Consider the following 19,574-nt stretch of genomic DNA (forward strand, 5'->3'; position numbering starts at 1 on the left):
TTTAGGGTTGCATGAAGGATGCAGGAAAACATAATACATGGACTTTGTCCAGAAATTATAACCTAATAATAATACAAATGAAAAGCTCATAATAGCTACCGATGTCCCTACTGCTTTATGCATATTGCCTTATTTTATCCAAACAGTGGCCTCAGGAGGTGACTGCAGTGACCAGCCTCCTTTAACGGATAACCAAAATGAGGCTCAGAAAGAACAATTTTCCCAAGGCTGCAGTTACTAAGAAAGGGAGCCTGGACCCAAACCCAAGTTTGTAGGACTTGAAAGCCTGTGCTTTCGGCCAGTCCTCTGTACTGCTCCCTCCACTTGGTAAGAGCATGTGAAGGAGAGCCTTGGCATTTGTAGACTTAATATTTGCAAGTAATCCTAAAGGCCCCTGGGTCAAGTCACTTTGAGATGTGTCCTGGCATGGGTTAGAATGGCATGCCTGTGTGGCTGGCACATGGGAGCAGTGAGGGGGCCCCGCCTTCTGGGCCAGCTTGCATCTGGCAAGAAGAGAACATTTTCATCACTGTATCCATTAGAGCTTGCTCCTCACATACTGTTTAATGAATCCCTTCATGGAAAGTGTATGACGGGACTTTGTTGCAACTGGGCACAAAATACCAGATCTAGAAGTTCTGCTAGGAATGGCCTTCTTCTTAGTCTTTCTGGGAAGAGATTATGATCATAGCCCAGAACTTGAAGCCAAGAAAAAAAGAATCCTGTTTGACAAATACTCTCACGTTGAATAAGAATTGTGCTGGAAGAAGTGGTTGAGATATATTTCTTGTCCTAAAGAAGCTTCCAATCTAGTGTGATAGATATACACATAACCAAGTAGCTACACTATGGTGTGAAGAGTTCTGTAATAAAGGGTCGGACATGACACAGACATGAGATGATTAATTCTGTTGGTCGGCAATCAGAGGAACCATCAAACAAAAACCCAGTTCACCACTGCCGGAAATCAACAGGGCAAAAATATTGTGAGACAAAAAAGTAAAAGATCCTCAGCAGCAGCAACAGAAACAGTCATAAACACTACATAAACTAGTTTCTGGAAATCTGCATGGAAAAGCTGAGTTTTAAAGGATGACGATGAATACAGGCAAATGCATTTCTAGGTGGTGAGACCAGGATATCATATTTGTGTAGGCATGGAAAGCTCGCTCTGACACAAGAGAAATACACTGTCCACTGTGACTTGTCTTGGTGTGCATATTTGGAGTATTGGAGGTTAAAGACTAGGAACGGCCTCCTAAGCCATACTATTGATTTTGAAATGTGTCCTATGGGTGATTCAGAGGTTGTGGTGCAGAAGAATGATATGGTCATATTCATGTTTTAGAAAGAAAACTGGCAACAGAATAGGGAGCTGAAGCCAAGAAAACAGTTGGGAATAGTTTGTTTCTGCCAGCTAAAAACGGAGCTTGCCTTCCCGTGCTCTTTGCTTCTGGAAGAGGGTTAAGGCAAAGGAAGAAATAAAAGGAAGAAGGAAAGAAAGAAAGCTAAAAGAGGAAGACAGAAAAAACTCTCTGGAGCAATTTATATGAATCAGTAGTAGGAGGGAGGAAGCAAAGCGTTCATTCCTCTTATCTCAAGATCTTCTAGGGCCCCCCCAACCTGGAAACCAGGAACTACCTACTGGATACTGTCTCCTGGTTTTTGACAGCTTTCTCTTTTTTGCCTCTCATATCTAATCTTGTCATTAGATTTTAATTTAAAAAACACACACACACTTTTCCCATCCCCCTTTCTACCATTGCCAGCACTGCCTTCCAGTTTAACAGCATTTAATCAAGATCCTAGAGGGCTCAGTTTCCCTCTCCCCATGGACTGCAGCCTATAGCTGGTCCCCTAAATGCTCTGCTTTTATCATTACAAGCCCTGCCCACAGCTTAATTTGGAAGGACAGTCAAATTCTCAAAATAAGTTATAAGATTCAGTCCTACCTATTGTGCTCATTTACTGCCTTTGGCCATAGTTTGTCTCCCATAAATCCCTTTGGAATCCTCACTCCTTATTCTACACATATCAGATGCTATTTCTTGTGACATTTTTTTTTTTTTTTTTTTTTTTTTTTTTTTTTGGTGGGTAAGGAAAGGCCACACTTCCTTTTGTTCAAGGGCTTGAAACTTTACTGAGAATGTCCTGCTCATTTCTCTACTATTATTGACTTGAATGTTGGACAGTTTCTCAGAAATAGTTCAATAGTCTAATAGTTCCCAATGGGAACATACTTAGTTCAATGCGGCCATATTTATTGTGCACCTAATACGTGTAAGGATTTGTGCTGAACATTCTCAGGATGTCAATATGAAATGATAAATGTGTCAAATGTCTGTTCTTGGGAAGAACACCTTAATAAGTTTATTCATTAGAGGACTATTTCCACTTATTTGATTAGTAATTTGTGACTTTTCAAATATGATATTCTTCCTTCATGGAATTGGTGAGTTCCATAAGTAGATGAAATTGTGATGGAACACACATTTCACATTTCACAGCAAGAATCCATTCTCAGTAGATACAGAAATGTAAGCAAGCCTTCAATATTGAACTTAATCTTAGTGTATATATTGTTAATTATGCCATATGTCTTATTCTGATCAGGCTGCTAGAATACAGACTGGGTAGCTTATAAACAACAGAAATGTATTTCTTAGTTCTGGAGGCTGGACATTCAAGATCACAGTGCCAGCATGGTTGGGTGAGAGCCGTCTCTTGGGTCACAGGCAGCCAACATCTCACTGGGTCCTCACATGGAGGAAGGGGAAAGGAAGGTCTCTCGAGCCTCTCAGGCCTTCATCTCACTCATGTGGGTTCTGTTCTCATGACCTAATCACTTTCCTGGGCATTAGTATTTCAACATATGAACTTGGGGGGAACACAAACATTCAGACCATAGCACCATGAATATTAGAAGTGCCTTCCTCAGTGCTAGAAGTCTCAGAAACTATGATGCATCCATTTCCCACACCATCTTATATAATAAAACCCTAATATGCCAATCAACCGAAAGGCGGAAGAGCGGTTGCTATGACGCGCACTGACCACCAGGGGGCAGATGCTTAATGCAGGAGCTGTTCCCTGGTGGTCAGTATGCTCCCACTGGGGGAGCTCTGCTCAGCCAGAAGCTGAGCTGCAGGCAGGCGGTAAAAAATGAGGGAGCCCCGGCCTGTGAGAGGGATGTCTGACAGCCGGCTTAGGCCCGATCACCCTAAGCCAGCAGGCGGACATTCCCCAAGGGGTCCTGGACTGCAAGAGGGAGCAGGTCAGGCTGAGGGACTCCCCTCCCCCTTCCCCCCAGTGCACAAATGTCATGCACAGGTCTCTAGTCCTTATATAAGTACCTGCTATTAATTTTAAAGGAAAGCAGATGTAATTTTTTCAACTATTTCACCTGAGAGGAAAACTTAACAAACAGGTTAATAACAGTAATAATTAGAAATGGGATGCATAAAGGGCGCAGTCTGTTAGGAAGTAGACAGGCCTAATAAAAATTAAAGACCAAATGTATATATGGTTGTGTCACCCCAATAGTGACACTAAGAATCATCTGATAATCTTAGCAAAAATTATAGGGAAATGAGTTGTAAGGAATCAATAATTCCATTAGATAGGAAACATAGTTTTCCAAATTATGGGACTTTTATCCCAGATGTGCATTTAAATATTACAGGGGAAAATATGAGGATTAAGCCTCACTAGAAAGCAGAAGCACCCTATGTTATAATCCTTGGCCAACACTTTCTAATTGTTCTTTTTCATATCTTTAAATACAGAATCCCCTTCACCTACAGCTGAGTTTAGAAAATTCATTAAGTTCTGATGCTGATGTCACTGTCTCAATCCTGACCATGAACAACTGGTACAATTTTAGCTTGTTGCTGTGCCAGGAAGACTGGAACATCACCGACTTCCTCCTCCTTACCCAGGATAACGCCAGGTTCCACCTCGGCTCTATCATCAACATCACCGCCAACCTCTCCTCCACCGAGGACCTCCTCAGCTTCCTGCAGGTCCAGCTTGAGAGCATTAAGAACAGCACGCCCACAGTGGTGATGTTCGGCTGCCACATGGACAGTATCCGGCGGATTTTCGAGATTACCACCCAGTTTTGGGTGATGCCCTCTGAGCTTCGTTGGGTGCTGGGGGACTCACAGAACGTCGAGGAACTGAGGACAGAAGGTCTTCCCTTAGGGCTCATCGCTCATGGGAAAACAACACAGTCGGTCTTTGAGTACTATGTGCAAGATGCCATGGAATTGGTCGCAAGAGCTGTAGCCTCAGCCACCATGATCCAGCCAGAACTTGCTCTCATCCCCAGCACAATGAACTGCATGGATGTGGAAACTGCAAACCTCACTTCAGGACAATATCTGTCAAGGTAGGAAACAAGGCCTGGGTTACATCCCCATGCACCAGGCTGGGACAGGAAGTAAAATTTCCCTGTCTGTCTCCTTTGCAAAAATCTTATTTCTGAGAAACTTCAAGCTCTAATAATATTTCTGGTTACATGAGGCTAGTATTTCATGATCTGTCATCTGGAATTTGATCTGTAGACTTTTAGCATATGGTGTGTAGTAGGGAACACTCAGTCCTACGTTTGAACCCTGGCTTAGTCCCTTTCTAGCTGTATGTCCTTGGCAAGTTATTTAACAACTCTGAGCCTCAGTTTGCTAATTGATAAACTGGGGTAATATTGAGTAGCTTAGTATAATAATAAAGATACCTTGAAATTATATATGAAAAGTACCTAACATGATGCTCAGCTCATAGAAATGCACAAAAATGTTTCTATCCCTGCCCACACTTTCCCCTATCAACAGACCTGAACAAAAATTTAGTCAAGCAGGAAATAGACTTTTCTCTCCTCCCAGGTGCTTGAGACAGTATGCGTAGGGGTTACAGGCATAGAACCTGGAACCAGACTCTGAACTTGAATTTGGCTCTGCCACTTGTGTGACTTGGTCAAGTTACCTTATTCCTCTGCGCCCTGGTTTCCTGTTACATATTCACTAATGCAAACAGTAGATCCTACTATCCATGGAGACATTATGATGGATACATATGTAGGTAGGTAAATACATACATACATACATAGAAAAAGAACTAAGAGTTCCTCCAAGAGTATTACACTATATATATATATATATATATATATATATATATATATACACACATTATATATATATAATGTTTTAATTTAGGTATATTTCCTCTCCAGTTCCTCAGTCTGGCTCAGAAGCTAAAATGAAAAAGCCCATTTAAATGAAACAATAACCCATTTTATAGAAATGGTTCTCATGATCCCCCAAAAGGACAGTATCCTTAAAGGTTACTTTATAAGGGCCTAGATTTTTTTCTGAAGAGGATCACCTATGATCAGAGAAGCCACATCGTAGTACTACTGGTCTTTCAGAGGAAAAGGCTTAGCTCTAGGCTTGAGCCCATTTTTAGGCAATCCTCCTAGAACAGACACTCTGACCATATTGAGAAACACAAGACAACCTCATAGTGTCTTACCTTTTAGAAAGACATGATGATTTGATGAAAGGTCAGGAGGGCCTACGCATTCTACATTGAATTTTACACATGTGGATTGAGCACCTACTATGTGCAAGGCAACATGCTAAATGCCATGTGTATGGCAGAGCTTAAGTACAACCTATATACTTCCTAAAGAAGATTGTTAATAAAATGAAAAAATTATTTATTAGGAACCTTCTAATGATAAAAGTAGGTATTCTACCATAATCTGATCTTTTCATTTTTCTCATATTGTATTTGAAATTCCACAAGATAAATTCTATGAACATTTTTATTTTATAGATTCTGTCCAGATTTAATCTACTATTTTTGAACTAGTAGATAAGCGAGGCTCAGAATTTTATCTAGAATAAGAAACACTCACCCTCATAACAAAAATATAAGCAAAGTTTTTATTTATAATTCAGAATAGTCATTATGTTGAAAGGACAATTGTAAATAGCAGGCAGGAAAAACCACTTGTGAAAACTACATTAAGTTATCTAGCATCTTTCTGTCTCATGTACAATGGAGAGCCCAAGAAAAATGACTCTGTTTGGATCCTAAAAATGTTTAAAAACTACAGGGAGAAATATTTATTGACATGGATTATAACATATATCTTAAGGGGTTATTTTATCAAGATCATACTGATCTTTCTGGCTTCTCCAGATTAAATTTATATGAAAGTTATGTCTCCTTCCATAAGGAGCCCATGGCACTTTGTACGTGAAATTATGTACAAATCATCACTGTTTGCCTGTGTCTGACTTGTGAGCCAAAATATGAATTTTATTAAGTAGAAATATTACCCAGCTTAGTTTAATACCTAGCGTATAGCAGTCACTTAATATGCATTTATTGAAATTGATACAGAAAGAAGGATGCCTGGCCGGTTTCCTCAGTGGTTAGAGCATTGGCCCTCAGGCCAAAGGTCCATGGGTTTGATTCCCGGTCAAGGGCACCTACCTGAGTTGCAGGTTCAATCCCCGGCCCCAACCAGGGTGTGTGCAGGAGGCAACCAATCGATGTATCTCTCTCTCACATTGATGTTTCTCTCTCTTCCTCTCCCCCTCCCTCTCTCTCTTTCAGTTTCTCTAAAAATTAATGGGGGAAAATTATCCTTGAGTGAGGATTAACAATAAATAAACAAATAAATAAGAAGGAAAAGACATTTTCTATTACGTTTACACCCTACGTCAAATGTAGCTGTAGAAGAAAAACAAGTGGTTGATAGATATACAAGATTTTGTCTAAATTAAAAATAGTTGTTTTTTAACTTACCTAGATACCATCTAGTTTTCATCTGTTACTTTTTTTTAAAATGAAATGTTAGGTTAGTGAATAATCTTTGTTCATGTGGCTATTTCCACAAACTATAAAAACTCTAAAAGAAGATTGTAAGGTTTGGAGCCTGACTGCAATTCAAACGTATAAGGATCAGTGACAATATCCTCACCTCCATGGGTGTGTTTGAGAACGAACTCAGAGAACTTCAGGAAATATGCCCAGGACTTCCTAAACTCCTTGGGAATGCCATCAAAGAGAAAGTTTCAAGGTGTTCAGGAAAAGGTCAAGGGAAGTGGGCAAAACCCTGGATAAAGTCTGCCTTAAGCTATAAAACATCTGTGGGTTTTTCATCATTCTTTTTTATGTTGCCGAATACAGTCTTTTCTAAAGTCACCTCTGCATGCAGTAATTTTCTTAATTGTTCCCGAATTTTGTGACGTTGACCCCACTTCCTAGCTGCGTAATGAAAGCCACGAGGATAATGAGCCATGAAGAGCAAGTGTCCGCGTTACGTAAGCTTTCATTTCTCACACAGTCATTTTCAGTTTGGGCTGACAGAATTGTTAACAGTTTTAAATGTTAATGAAATCACCAAAAGCAGGGCTTTTCCAGCATAGCCTTTTTAGACTAGGAAAATCACTTCTCATGGCAGACTACATAGATATAATTACAGGTCTAAAGGATTTTACTCTTCCTGGGTCTCCACAGGCCAGAGCAAATGTCCATCACAACTAAATGTAGATAAAACCACTTGGAGGTGGTGCGAGCCTTGTTCTTAGCATGATCTTTAACAATTTATTTGCAAGTTGTTTTATTAAATGTTAACAGTTTAAAGCTATGAAATCTGATACATTACTTGGTAATGGCTTCATAAATATGTATGCATGGATGTTTGGGGCAGCCAATGAGTATTTGTTGAACTAGGGTGAGGTAGACAAAATGAAGAATTGCCTGCAGCCATTTTGGAGCTGACAGCCTAGTGCAGTGGTCGGCAAACCACGGCTCGAGAGCCACATGCAGCTCGTTGGCCCCTTGAGTGTGGCTCTTCCACAAAAATACCACGTGCGGGCATGCACGTGCAGTGTGATTGAAACTTCGTGGCCCATGCGCAGAAGTCGGTATTTTGTGGAAGAGCCGGTATTTTGTGGAAGAGCCACACTCAAGGGGCCAAAGAGCCGAGTGTGGCTCGCAAGCCGCGGTTTGCTGAGCCGCAGTTTGCCGACCACTGGCTATTGCATGAGGTTGAAAACTAAATGGTTATAAAACAAAGGATACATGATTCTTAAAAATAGAGGTATGTTCAGATACACAGAGGAGGAAGTAATTAACTCTTTTCTGAGGCTTGGTGATAAGGGAGAAACACTGTTTGGAGCAAATTCACAGACGATGCAAATTACCTGAGACCCGAAAGAGAAATTGAATACAGTTGGAGCATACATTGCATATGAAGAGGATTTGATGTGATTTTGGAAAAGTAGTTAATTTGATAGCGTGCCACACAGGGCTTTTACGCCAAGCTAAGAAATTTGAATTTTATATGCATACTGGATATCACTTGAAAAGCAGAACATTAGCCATAACATATTATAAAATCATAATCCTGTAACAAATTAATCAAATGCGGTAATATAGCATGAAAACCTTGCAAGTCATTTTTAAAAACTATTAGGATATAAATTTCTGTATAACTGAAAATTGGCTTTAACCTTGCCCATATTTATTGCTTTGTTGCAATCTAAACACAAGACTCTGGTGAAAACAAATAGGATTTGGGGGACTTACCTGCTGATCCTAGAGTTAGGCTTTGTCCGTGTTTACCTGAAAACCTGGGTCCTAGTGAATCTATTATTCCTGGGTTACGCACAGCCTGGTCAAAGGCAACTAAACTTTAAGAATTCCAAGGGTCTCCATACTGATACACACCTTGTTCCCCTTGGCCTAAGAAATCCCCGATCCTTTGGCTAATTAATCATAGTCCTGATAGTTATTCTATTTTCTATGTAGAATATGGAATCTTGCCTTTTTTAAAAAACATTTTTATTATTATTGACTAGAGGCCCGGTGCACAAAAATTTGTGCAGGGGGGGGGGTGTACCTCAGCCCAGCCTATGCCCTCTCGCAGTCTGGGACCCCTCGGGGGATGACCACCTGCTGGCTTAGGCCTGCTCCCTGGGGGATTAGGCCTAAGCCGGCAATCAGACATCCCTCTGGCAGCCCAGCAGCCCTCGGGGGATGTCCACTTGCCAGCGGAGAGCAGACCTAAGCTGCAGTTGGACATCCTTAGCACTGCTGAGGAGGCGGGAGAGGCTCCCACCACCACCGCTGTACTGGCAGCTGTCAGCCTGGCTTGTGGCTGAGCAGAGCTTCTCCATGTGGGAGCGCACTGACCACCAGGGGGCAGCTCCTGCATTGAGCGTCTGCCCCCTGGTGGTCAGTGTGTGTCATAGTGACCAGTCATTCCCAGTCTTTCTGCTGTTAGGGTCAGTCTGCATATTACCCTTTTACTATATAGGATAGAGGCCTGGTGCATGGGTGGGGGCCGGCTGGTTTGCCCTGAAGGGTGTCCTGGATCAGGGTGGGGGTCCCACTTGGGTGCCTGGCCAGCCTGGGTGAGGGGCTGATGGCTGTTTGCAGCTGGTCACACCCCCTTCAGGGTGGGGTCCCCACTGGGGTGCCTGGCCAGCCTGGGTGAGAGGCTGATGGCTGTTTTCAGGCTGGCCACACCCCCTTTAGGGTGGGGGTCCCCACTGGGGTGCCTGGCCAGTCTGGGTGAGGGGCTGAGGGCCATTTTCAGGCTGGCTGGCAACTGAAGCTCCCAGCCTCTCCTTTTTTTCTTTTTTTTTTAATTCTCAGATTTATTTACCTTCTATAATTGAAACTTCGTTGCTGTCACTGGAGCTGAGAGCCGAGAGGCTCCTGCTCGCTCCAGCTCTGAGGCCACGGCCTGCTGAGAGCAGGTATCTGAGGTTTGTTTAGCTTCTATAATTGAAACTTTGTTGTCATCACTGGAGCTAAGAGCCGGGCTCCTGCTCGCTCCAGCTCTGAGGCCACGGCCGGCTGAAAGCAGGTATCTGGGGTTTGTTTAGCTTCTATAATTGAAACTTTGTTGCTTTCGGAGCTCAGAGCCGGGCTGCAGCAGGCAGGGAACCTTGGCTTCCTCCATAACTGGAGCAAGCAAGCCTCCTGCTCGTTCCAGCTGCATGGCTGCCGGCCACCATCTTGGTTGGGTTAATTTGCATATCGTGCTGATTAGCCTATGGAAGGCATAGTGAAGGTATGGTCAATTACCATGTTTGTCTGTTATTAGATAGGATTTCAGAGAGAGGAAGGGAAAGGGAGAGAGAGATAGAAACATCAGTGATGAGAGAGAATCATTGATTGGCTGCCTCCTGCACTCCCCTTACTCGGGCATGTGCCCTGACTGGGAATTGAACCGTGACCTCCTAGTTCATGGGTTGATGCTCAACCAGTGAGCCACACTGGCCAGGCTTGCCTTTCTTCTTTGGACAGGTTCTGCAGTTCAGTTCTGTTCTAAGTACGTAATGATTAACTTATTCATCACAGACGTTTGTTGAAGCTTACATATAGGAGGCTAGGCCCTTGCCTAATGCAGGAGACACAAAGAATAGAAGACAGAGACTCTGCTGTCAGGAAGCTTACAACCTTCTTTGTTTATTTTCCAACCAGGAGAGGATATGCTCCTCCTATTACCTATAATTTTTATCCTTTTTTCTTTTCCACCTAGCTACTTGGTGATTATTCTTCATTGGAACAACACCCTCTCAATAGTGATTATCCTTCAGTATTAGCTGGCGTTGTTAGGCCCCCTCCTCGGTTATCCCTGAAAAATGGACCAACATGCTAAAGATTCTTTCTCCTCCAAGCTGTGTTCATTTTTATGCTTATACTAGAGGCCCAGTGGATGAAATTCATGCACACGGGGGTAGGGGAGGAGTCCCTCAGCCCGGCCTGCCCCCTCTCACAGTCCAGGAGCCCTCGGAGGATGTCCCACTGGCACGGAGGGGAGGCAGGAGAGGCTCCTGCCACCGCCACTGCGCTTACCAGCCGTGAACCCGACTTCTAGCTAAGAGGCACTCCCCCTGTGGGAGCACACTGACCACAAGGGGGCAGCTCCTGCATTGAGCGTCTGCCCCTTGGTGGTCAGTGCATGTCATAGTGACCGGTCATTTGCTGTTTGGTGAATTTGCATGTTAGCCTTTTATTATATGGGATGGTCAAGCAGTACCAAGATTCACTGGCTTTTCATTAATAATCAATGTTGCTTTGTTTATTGATTCTGCACATACCAATTATGTGCCAGGTATTGTGAGGCACTAAGAAGCTCCAGAAAGAAAAAAGACTAAAACAAATATCCATTCCAAAACCACAAGGGTATAAATTGATGATAGTTCCCATTTTATTCCTGGATATTAGAAAAGTTCCAGGAGAACCTGAGGCTGCTTGATGCGATTCTAATTGGGGATATTTCCATCCACCTTTACAATCATTTGCTGGCATTGTGACCCCGCCAAAATTGTCTAATCTCTGTGAAGCTTTAATTTCCTGAACTATAAAGCTCTCTACTTCGAAAAGTTAAGTGGTATGCCTAAGATCATTCAGCAAGAGTATGTTATCAGGGGAGATTTAAATCAGTTCATCTAAATCCAAGTTCCAGGCTCACTCAGAATTAATATAAACTTTCCTTAATTGGGATCTCATTGCTTTATAGTATTTCAGCCAAAAGCTATATAAATCAGGAGGCATGATTACCCATGTATAAGCATTTTTGTCCTAAGGACCTCTATCGAGCCAAACTAGTTAGCCTATATGTTCGACAGGTACTGAAAAGAAATGCATTTGCATTGAACGTGGAAGCCAGGGGTTGAGTACTGGTAACATTGGTTCCTTGGATCCCCAAGGAGAACCCATTGCTGTGGGGTGACCTACTTTGTCCAGCTATTACTTCCACATTAGCTTCTCTGCCAGGAAGAGAAGTTACTACCGAGGAGTCAGTACCTCTAGAAAACACATGTGTTGGTGTTATGAATCTTAGAGACCAACCCTTAAGATCTGTTTCCAGATATTTTTAATAGGAATTCCTATCACTGGACTAATTTGGCTTAAATCCTTTGAATTTGCCCTTCCTTCTCCGTCACTTAAGTCATATCAAGAGCTGAGTCTGAAATTTTCTCTAATTCATGGGGGCTTCAAGTGAGGAGCAATAAAAAAAAATGTGTATTTCCTCAGGATCCTATTTTGATGAATACAGCTTAAATTTGCTTAATCTAGCACCCAGCAGGTTTTAAACTGTGGAATGTTTCCAACTTAGGAGAGCTTCCAAGCTTTTATTTGCCTGAAAGGTAATTATGTTCTCTGTTGACTTTTTTACTTTGTGTGCATCTACTATAAAATTTGGGGAGGAAAAAAAGAAAAAAAATTGGAAATATGTCAAAAAGAGGTATGAAGATATAGTGGGCAGTACTGCCTCTCTACCCTGAGTTCCAGATCTGTCTCTTGGGCTCACTTCAGTCTGCAGACCCTGTAACCCTTCACATGGATGCTTGACTGGTAAATACTGCATAATGTCCCGTTGCCAGGGCTATGCTAAGGGAAGGGATGGCAGCACCTGGGCTAGTGCTGGGGCCAAAGCTAGAGAGCTAGGATGAATGAAGTTGGAGTTTTCCACAAAGCATCCAGGAGCAGTCCAAGGGGTGGGCATAGACCACAGTTATGGGGAAGAGTGGAGGTTCATACCAAAAAACAAAGGGAAAGGAAAAACAATCTAAAGGCACAGAGCAGATCTAACTACCATGTGGGAGAAAAACAGAAAAAAAAGCACCAGCTTGCCACTGTGCCACATGAAAACAGAAAGAAGAGAATGCTGGGCCCATGTGTCTGATCAGACATGGTGACCCCCCTCACATAGTAACACAGCTGAAATTTTAGATTAAACTATGACCCAATCACATTGTTAGTATTTTCTCCTCTTGGGGAAAAAAGGCAAGAAAAACCAGTCTCCTACCCCTTCCTTTCATTTCTAAGTAACTGATTTTTGCAGATTTTGACAAAACAGATCCAAATGTTTCATGTATATGTACATTTAATATGTTATTAAATTACTCTTGTCCATTAACTGTTAAAAATCTATTTTAAAAGATGAACTTTGTAAGTTGCTTTAATAGAAAATGCAATCAATGATTACAATATATGGGGCCCTTTGCTCTGAAGATTGAAATTTAACAATTTCTATTTCCAATTAAATTCCTTATCATCAGAGAGATTTCCCAATGAGCTACTTTCTATTATTGATACTATCCATTCATTATTCAGGGGGAAGTGAATTGGAGTTGTAGTGCTTGGAACAATCTATGAATTGCAAATACAAATACTTCCTAGTAGGCAGAGCGCAGTTCTTCTGGCAGAGTGAGGAAGAGGTCTCTTTAAGAGATGGATGTCTGATTTGTGCTGAAGACCTGTGTTCTACTGCATTTACCCCACAGGTATTATCGAGCAGTTACCCTGGCCAAGCCCTGTGTGTTGCCTAAGATCTAAAGATGACTCAGATTGGCGCTTAGATGACTGTCTCTTTTGGCTGGACAGTCTGCAGCGTTAGGAAGCAGAGCAGTGGGAAAGGGAGGGTTTGGTCATTCCTAACAGCAACTCTGTGGAAGAGATTGCTCTCAAAACGTGGAGAATGTCAAAACCCATGCCTTTGAGGATCTAACAGTCTAAAAATTTGAAGATGGATTTAATTGGCTGCCAAATACTTATATGCTGGGGGATTAAGCAGGATTCAAGAAGACAGTTGAGTCATTTTACACTCAGCTCAAGAAATCATCTACATTTAATGTTTGATTTGGGGAGCTGTCCCATGTACAGAGAACAAAATCAAAGCAACGCCCTTTGACAGAATTGGACCATCGGTGAGCTCTGCAGCTAAGAAGGCAATTCATGTGATCATAAAAGGGAGGCACATACCACAGGGGTCTGCTTCAGTGAAAGATGCCACAGAGTAAAAACTGAACCAGTAACAACATGTCATACAAATAGACAATGGTTCTCCAGGGCCATAAAAAAGGAAAGATGGCAAAAGAGACAATGAAAAACATGAAGGGAAGTAAATGCATGGACCTCAGAGGGTAGTGGAAGGGGGCCTAGAGTGGCAACAACAAAAAATACTTAATTATAGATAGTCAATAGCTGATTTAAGACAAGATCTCTTCCTAACAGGACAGACTATTGGTACAAAGTCCACCAAAGGGAAGAGAAGGAGGGAAAGAAAGAGAAGATAAAATTCAGAAAAATAAAAATAAAATCTAAGGAAGAACATTCAAGGAATAATGAGGTAACCATCGAATAACCCACATGCCAGAACTGAGAGATTACTGGAAGTAGGGGAGATAATCTACAGCCTAAGGAAGAGACACAACATGAGAATAATTCCTGGAATGAGAGGCATTAGAGAAAAGTCTTGACGAATTAAGAAAAATCAGATTTTTCTGTGATTCAGACAACTGAAGGTCTATGGAGGTTGTGAATAGGGTGTACATTTTCTGAAAGACATGAGATTATCCAAAGAGAATAGTTTGAGGCTCCTCAGTGATAAAGAAGAGAAAGCAACAATATAAGTGTGAGCTTGTGGTAAATGCAATAGAGTAGAACTGTGGAAGAGGTGAGGTTTGGATTGGAAGATTAGTTACATGATGCAGATATGAATCATATGAAGAAAAGATGGGATTTCTGAACATCTACTGAGCTCTTCCCAACTCTCCGTCCATGGGAAACTGTGGGAATAGTCCTTTGTTTTATACTGAAAGGACTTTATTGAGCTTTTCTACTACAGTCAGTAGATCTGGAACTAAATTAAATGTGGCCAAGAAATACATATTTAGATTCCGTGCCTAGGAGCAAGTAAGCCTGACAAGAATTATGTGGTAGCTGGTGAGGGGAGGTGGGGGAGTTGAGGAGAATGTCACTAACAACATAGCCAAAGATTTCTAATCAGGCAAAGGCAAACACACACACACACACACACACACATACACACATACACACACACACACACACACAATTAAGTTCTCACAGGCTAAAAAATTGTATAGAGCTTTATGGAAGATGAACAAATCTCTCATTCCTCAGGGGGGAAATATTAAAAATGATGAGATGATCGCGGGAAAAGAAAATCAGCTCATTTTTCAAGATATAAAAGAATGAGAGTACAGATTTTTTAATAATACAAAGAAAGTTCTCAAGGGGAAAAATAAATTTTAAGGCTTTACAGAGCAAAATAGATATTCCCATGTACGCATATGATTAATAGAAGGTAACAATACAGGAAAAGAGCAAAGATAGGAGGGCAACTTAATAAGAAATAAAAAACAAATGAGAAAGCAAATATACAAAAAGACAAGTTGGTGAGTGAAAAAGATTAAAGTAGAAATAAATATATGACCTAAAAACAACTGAGCATGGAAGAAGACACGTGAAGATGATGGTACATTTAAAGACAAAAAGGCAAATTCAAATGTCTCCAAAATAAACACTGGAAACAATGCAATTACGATAGAACTAGCTCAAAAGCAATAAAAGACACAAATTTATAATAAATATAAAAACATAATATTAGTAAAACTTTATATACTGAATAAAATAGAAGAAAAATCAAGAAACAACAGGCCTTAAAATCTTTAGGAACATGACGTATGTATATTTAACTTTAAAAAATTTTAGCAAATTTAGAGTTGGGAAGAGATCCATCGATATTCCCATATCAGTAAAATGTAATGTGAGTAAATTTAGTAACTAGTACATTTTCGCAAGTTTTGAAAAGTAAAAATGGGGCATGAATAATGTAGTTAATCAGATAAGTGAAAGTAACTGCTACAGTTAATGTTCTATTGTTAAAAGAATCTATGAACACAAACATGTCCTCAACTGAAAAAAACTAGAAGTGGGAGAAGACCTAGAAAGAAGGGATTAAGACAAAAGCCAATTAATTGAGGAAAAATCCTTAAGTTAGTACAAATGATATATGTGGGTCTATAGCAACTAATTCCTAGAAAAACATCATTTGCCAAAACTGACTCAGAGAAATAAATGGAAAGCCTAACTTGAGTGTTTGAAACAGCCTCCTAACTGGTCTTTCTGCTTCTGCTCTTGTCTTGTCTTTCTTTAGTTTACGCTCAACACAGCACTGTGATGATCCTGTTAAAATGTTAAGTCATATCGCCTCTCTGCTCAAAACCCAATGACTTTCCATCGCATGTAGAGAAGGAACAAAGTCCTTACAAAATCCTATTTTTCCCAACTCCCTTCCTTATAGGTTTTCTCTGACATCATCTTCAACTCTCCTGCCTTTCACTTCCCTAGCTGCTCCTCAAACATACCAGGCACAATCCATCTTCAAGGACACTGGATATGTTGCTCCCTATACAGAAAATGCCCTTTTTACTCAGATATCCTCCTGGTTGAGAAAGTGATTAAAAACAGGGGGGAAAAAATTCCTTTATTCAGTTCTTTACTCAAATATCACTTTCTCGGAAAGGTCTTTTTTGACCTGTCTGATCTAAACTTTCACCCCACTACCACCAACCCTGACACATCTTATTGCCTAACTCTGCTTTATTTTTTCTCCTTTGCACTTAGCAGTATCTAATGTCTCATATACATTACCTTTTATAATATTTATTCTGTCTCCTTCAATAGAATACAAGTTGCATCGATTTTTGTCTGTCTTGTTCATTACTATATCCCCCAGCACTTAGAACAGTGCCTGGCATATAGTGAGTATTATTAAATGAATAAATGATTGCATGGGTGATGTGTTGTTTTGTTAACATCTTTATTAATTTGTTTTAATGAATAAAAAAATTCTTTAATTAGTACATCAAGTTTTGTGTGCAAATGTGGCTATTAAAATACATCTTAAATACATTCTCCACTGATCTTATTTATACTATGAACTGCCTCAAAAATATTTTTACATAATTTTCAAAGTGCAAATTTTACCTCAGCTCCTATATAAATCAACACGTATTCTTAGTGCCATAATTGAGAATTTTTATTAAAGTAATAAGTTACCCCATTACAAATTAACTAATAAGCTACATTCTTTTGAGTGGAGGGGTGCAAGGCACAGTTCTAAACCAGGTTCTCACTTATCCAGTGAGACCCAAGCCCTTGTCATACCGTGACAAAGCTATTGAAATATTCTTCTAAGTGGTTACCCAGTCGCTATCTCTCCCTTCCTAAACATACATTTTATTCTCAGATCAGTGTTACTAAGGCAGATCTCTGGTTATATGAAGCTCAAAAGTCTTCAGAACTCCAATCAGCTCATTGTCCTTACCACCTCCACCTCCTTGCCTTTCCTTACAGCCTTCCTGAATCTGATTTATTTAGAATTCATATCTAGGCTGGAGCAGCACTGTGATCAGCACATAGTGTGGTATTGTTATTGGTTCTTGTGACTCAGGCTCTAAATTTCTATTTTAAAAAATTAAGATTACTTTTCCCCTTTTTTATACCGGCATTGCTCTATGGGTTTACACAGAGCTGATATTCAACTAAACACTCCAGATCTTATTTATATGACCTTCCATCGGGCCGAGTTTCACACCTTCTTAGTATGGTTTGTGAACGAAATGCAACTGTCTGCAGTTGGCCCTTTTTATTTTTATTTTTTTGTTAATCCTCACCCAAGGATTTTTTTTTTATTAGGGAGAGAGTGGAATGAAGAGGGAGACTGAAGGGGGGGGGGGGGGGAGAGAGAGAGAAACATTGATGTGAGAGATACACATCAATCAGTTGCCTCTCATAGGGATGGAGCATGCACCCAAGGTATGTAACCTTGACCAGAATTGAACCCTGGACCCTTCGGTCCGAGAGCCGACACTCTGTCCACTGAGCTAGACTGGCTAGGGCTTTGGCCCTTTTTAAACCACTACTTTTCTTTTTGAAATTATGTGTCTCTTGATTGTGCCATCTTCTCTCCACTTCTGCTATTATCATAGCCCTCGTTGCCTTAAGCCCCTGTGGAAAAAAGCAGAGAGGGAGGAAAAGAGGAAGCAAGAAGGGAAAGGAACATTATTCCTCACATCTGAAACTATCTCAGCCCCCTCCTCCTTCCAAACCATTTCCTATGTAGCTAGGGGCGGGGCGGGGCGGGGGGTGGTGGTGGGTGGTGGTGGGGGGTGGGGGGAGGATCTTTCTTTTTTTTTTTTTTTTAAATATATTTTTATTGATTTTTTACAGAGAGGAAGGGAGAGAGATAGAGAGTCAGAAACATCGATGAGAGAGAAACATCGACCAGCTGCCTCCTGCACACCTCCCACTGGGGATGTGCCCGCAACCAAGGTACATGCCCTTGACCGGAATCGAACCTGGGACCTTTCAGTCTGCAGGCCGACGCTCTATCCACTGAGCCAAACCGGTCTTGGTGATCTTTCTAAAATCAAATCTGGTGATCCCTTCCTTCCCCAGATAAAATTTCTCAATGGCTGTCCATTACCTTCACCGTGGCCTCAGACCTTTTGTAATTCATTTCCCACCCACATCTCCAGCCTTATTCCTCTCTGCTTATCATCCCACGGCTCACCCTCTCTGTCTCTAGCTTTGCACACATTGTCTCCCTGGGTTGACAGCCTCAGTTCCCAGCTTTTCTTCCTGTCTAACTGTAGTTCCTTCTTCAAGACTCAGCTCTGGCACTTCTTGCTCTGAGAAGCCTTCCTTGTCACTCCTAGAGTACACTGTGCAAGGGCCCTGCTTCTGTCCCAGTAGCACCCAGGTTTACCTCTATTATGACGCACGTACACTGGTTTAGAATTGCCTATTCGCTTTGCTTTCTCCTCATGCCCAGACTGTTTGTGAACGAGTGTGTCTTTCGTCTCTATATCTCCAGTGTTAAGGACAGTTGCCTGGTGTTTGTATCAGTTTTTGTTGCCAATAAAATTATTCCTGATTTTTCATTTTCCTGTTCATTCAAGAAGAGACACGAGCAAGGTCAAAATGAACATGGTAGAATTTGATTTAAACAAAACTAGGGTATCAGTCTTAATCTTTTAATTAGCATAGTGATCATTGAAACTTTACCTCACATTGTCATTACAATACAAAGAGTGTGATGTGCGACTATTAAAGCTATCAGTGAGATCATTTTAATTTACCCTCACCATAAAACAGAAAATAAAATAGACAGAAATAATGTCATAAATGGGGATTCTCTGAGACCCAGTTTCTCGGTGCCAATCGCATAGTGAAACTTGCACTGTGGTCTGGGAAATTGAAGACATTTCTGTCCTGATTGGTTTGCCTTTCTGTGACAAATGAATACCTCAAAGAGGACTGAGCACTGTCCTTCAGCCATGGCCCTCTTCAGTGTTATTGTCACTGATAAGGAGGAATTGTTTTACTGGAATGAGGGGGTTATGTAATCTCTGAAAGATTTCTGATGACTTCTTAGTGCCTTCTTTTCTGAGATAACTTAAGTATATATTTATTCATTGGTAGTCTTTCAAGGGCCCAACCAGTTGAAAATCTATAATCATTAAGCCGCAATATTCTTCAAATAATGAAGGGCTCCTCTTTCTACAACTTTAACTTTACTTTCCCATCCACTAAAGTAACCAAATGAAATTAACCTATTTATTCCCTAGGCTATGTCAGCAAGAGTGTGTGTGTGTGTGTGTGTGTGTGTGTGCGCGCGCGCGCGTGTGTGTGCGCGCGCGCGCTGTGTGTGTGTTTCTTAACAAACC

At 41.2% G+C, this 19,574-nt stretch overlaps 1 protein-coding gene across 1 annotated transcript in view; it reads left to right on the forward strand.

The window, feature by feature from the left end:
* The window catches only part of GRIN3A (glutamate ionotropic receptor NMDA type subunit 3A), a 142,480-nt gene that overhangs the window by 42,439 nt on the left and 80,467 nt on the right, over positions 1-19,574 (forward strand). Inside the window, exon 2 of the mRNA XM_070431013.1 lies at positions 3,786-4,390. Within this exon, the coding sequence (XP_070287114.1) occupies positions 3,786-4,390 (605 nt within the window). The remainder of the gene's footprint in view (positions 1-3,785; positions 4,391-19,574) is intronic.

The sequence above is a fragment of the Myotis yumanensis genome, unplaced genomic scaffold (assembly GCF_028538775.1).
Source record: "Myotis yumanensis isolate MYYU_CA2020_CCGP unplaced genomic scaffold, mMyoYum1.0.hap1 SCAF_12, whole genome shotgun sequence".
Classification (NCBI taxonomy): domain Eukaryota; kingdom Metazoa; phylum Chordata; class Mammalia; order Chiroptera; family Vespertilionidae; genus Myotis; species Myotis yumanensis.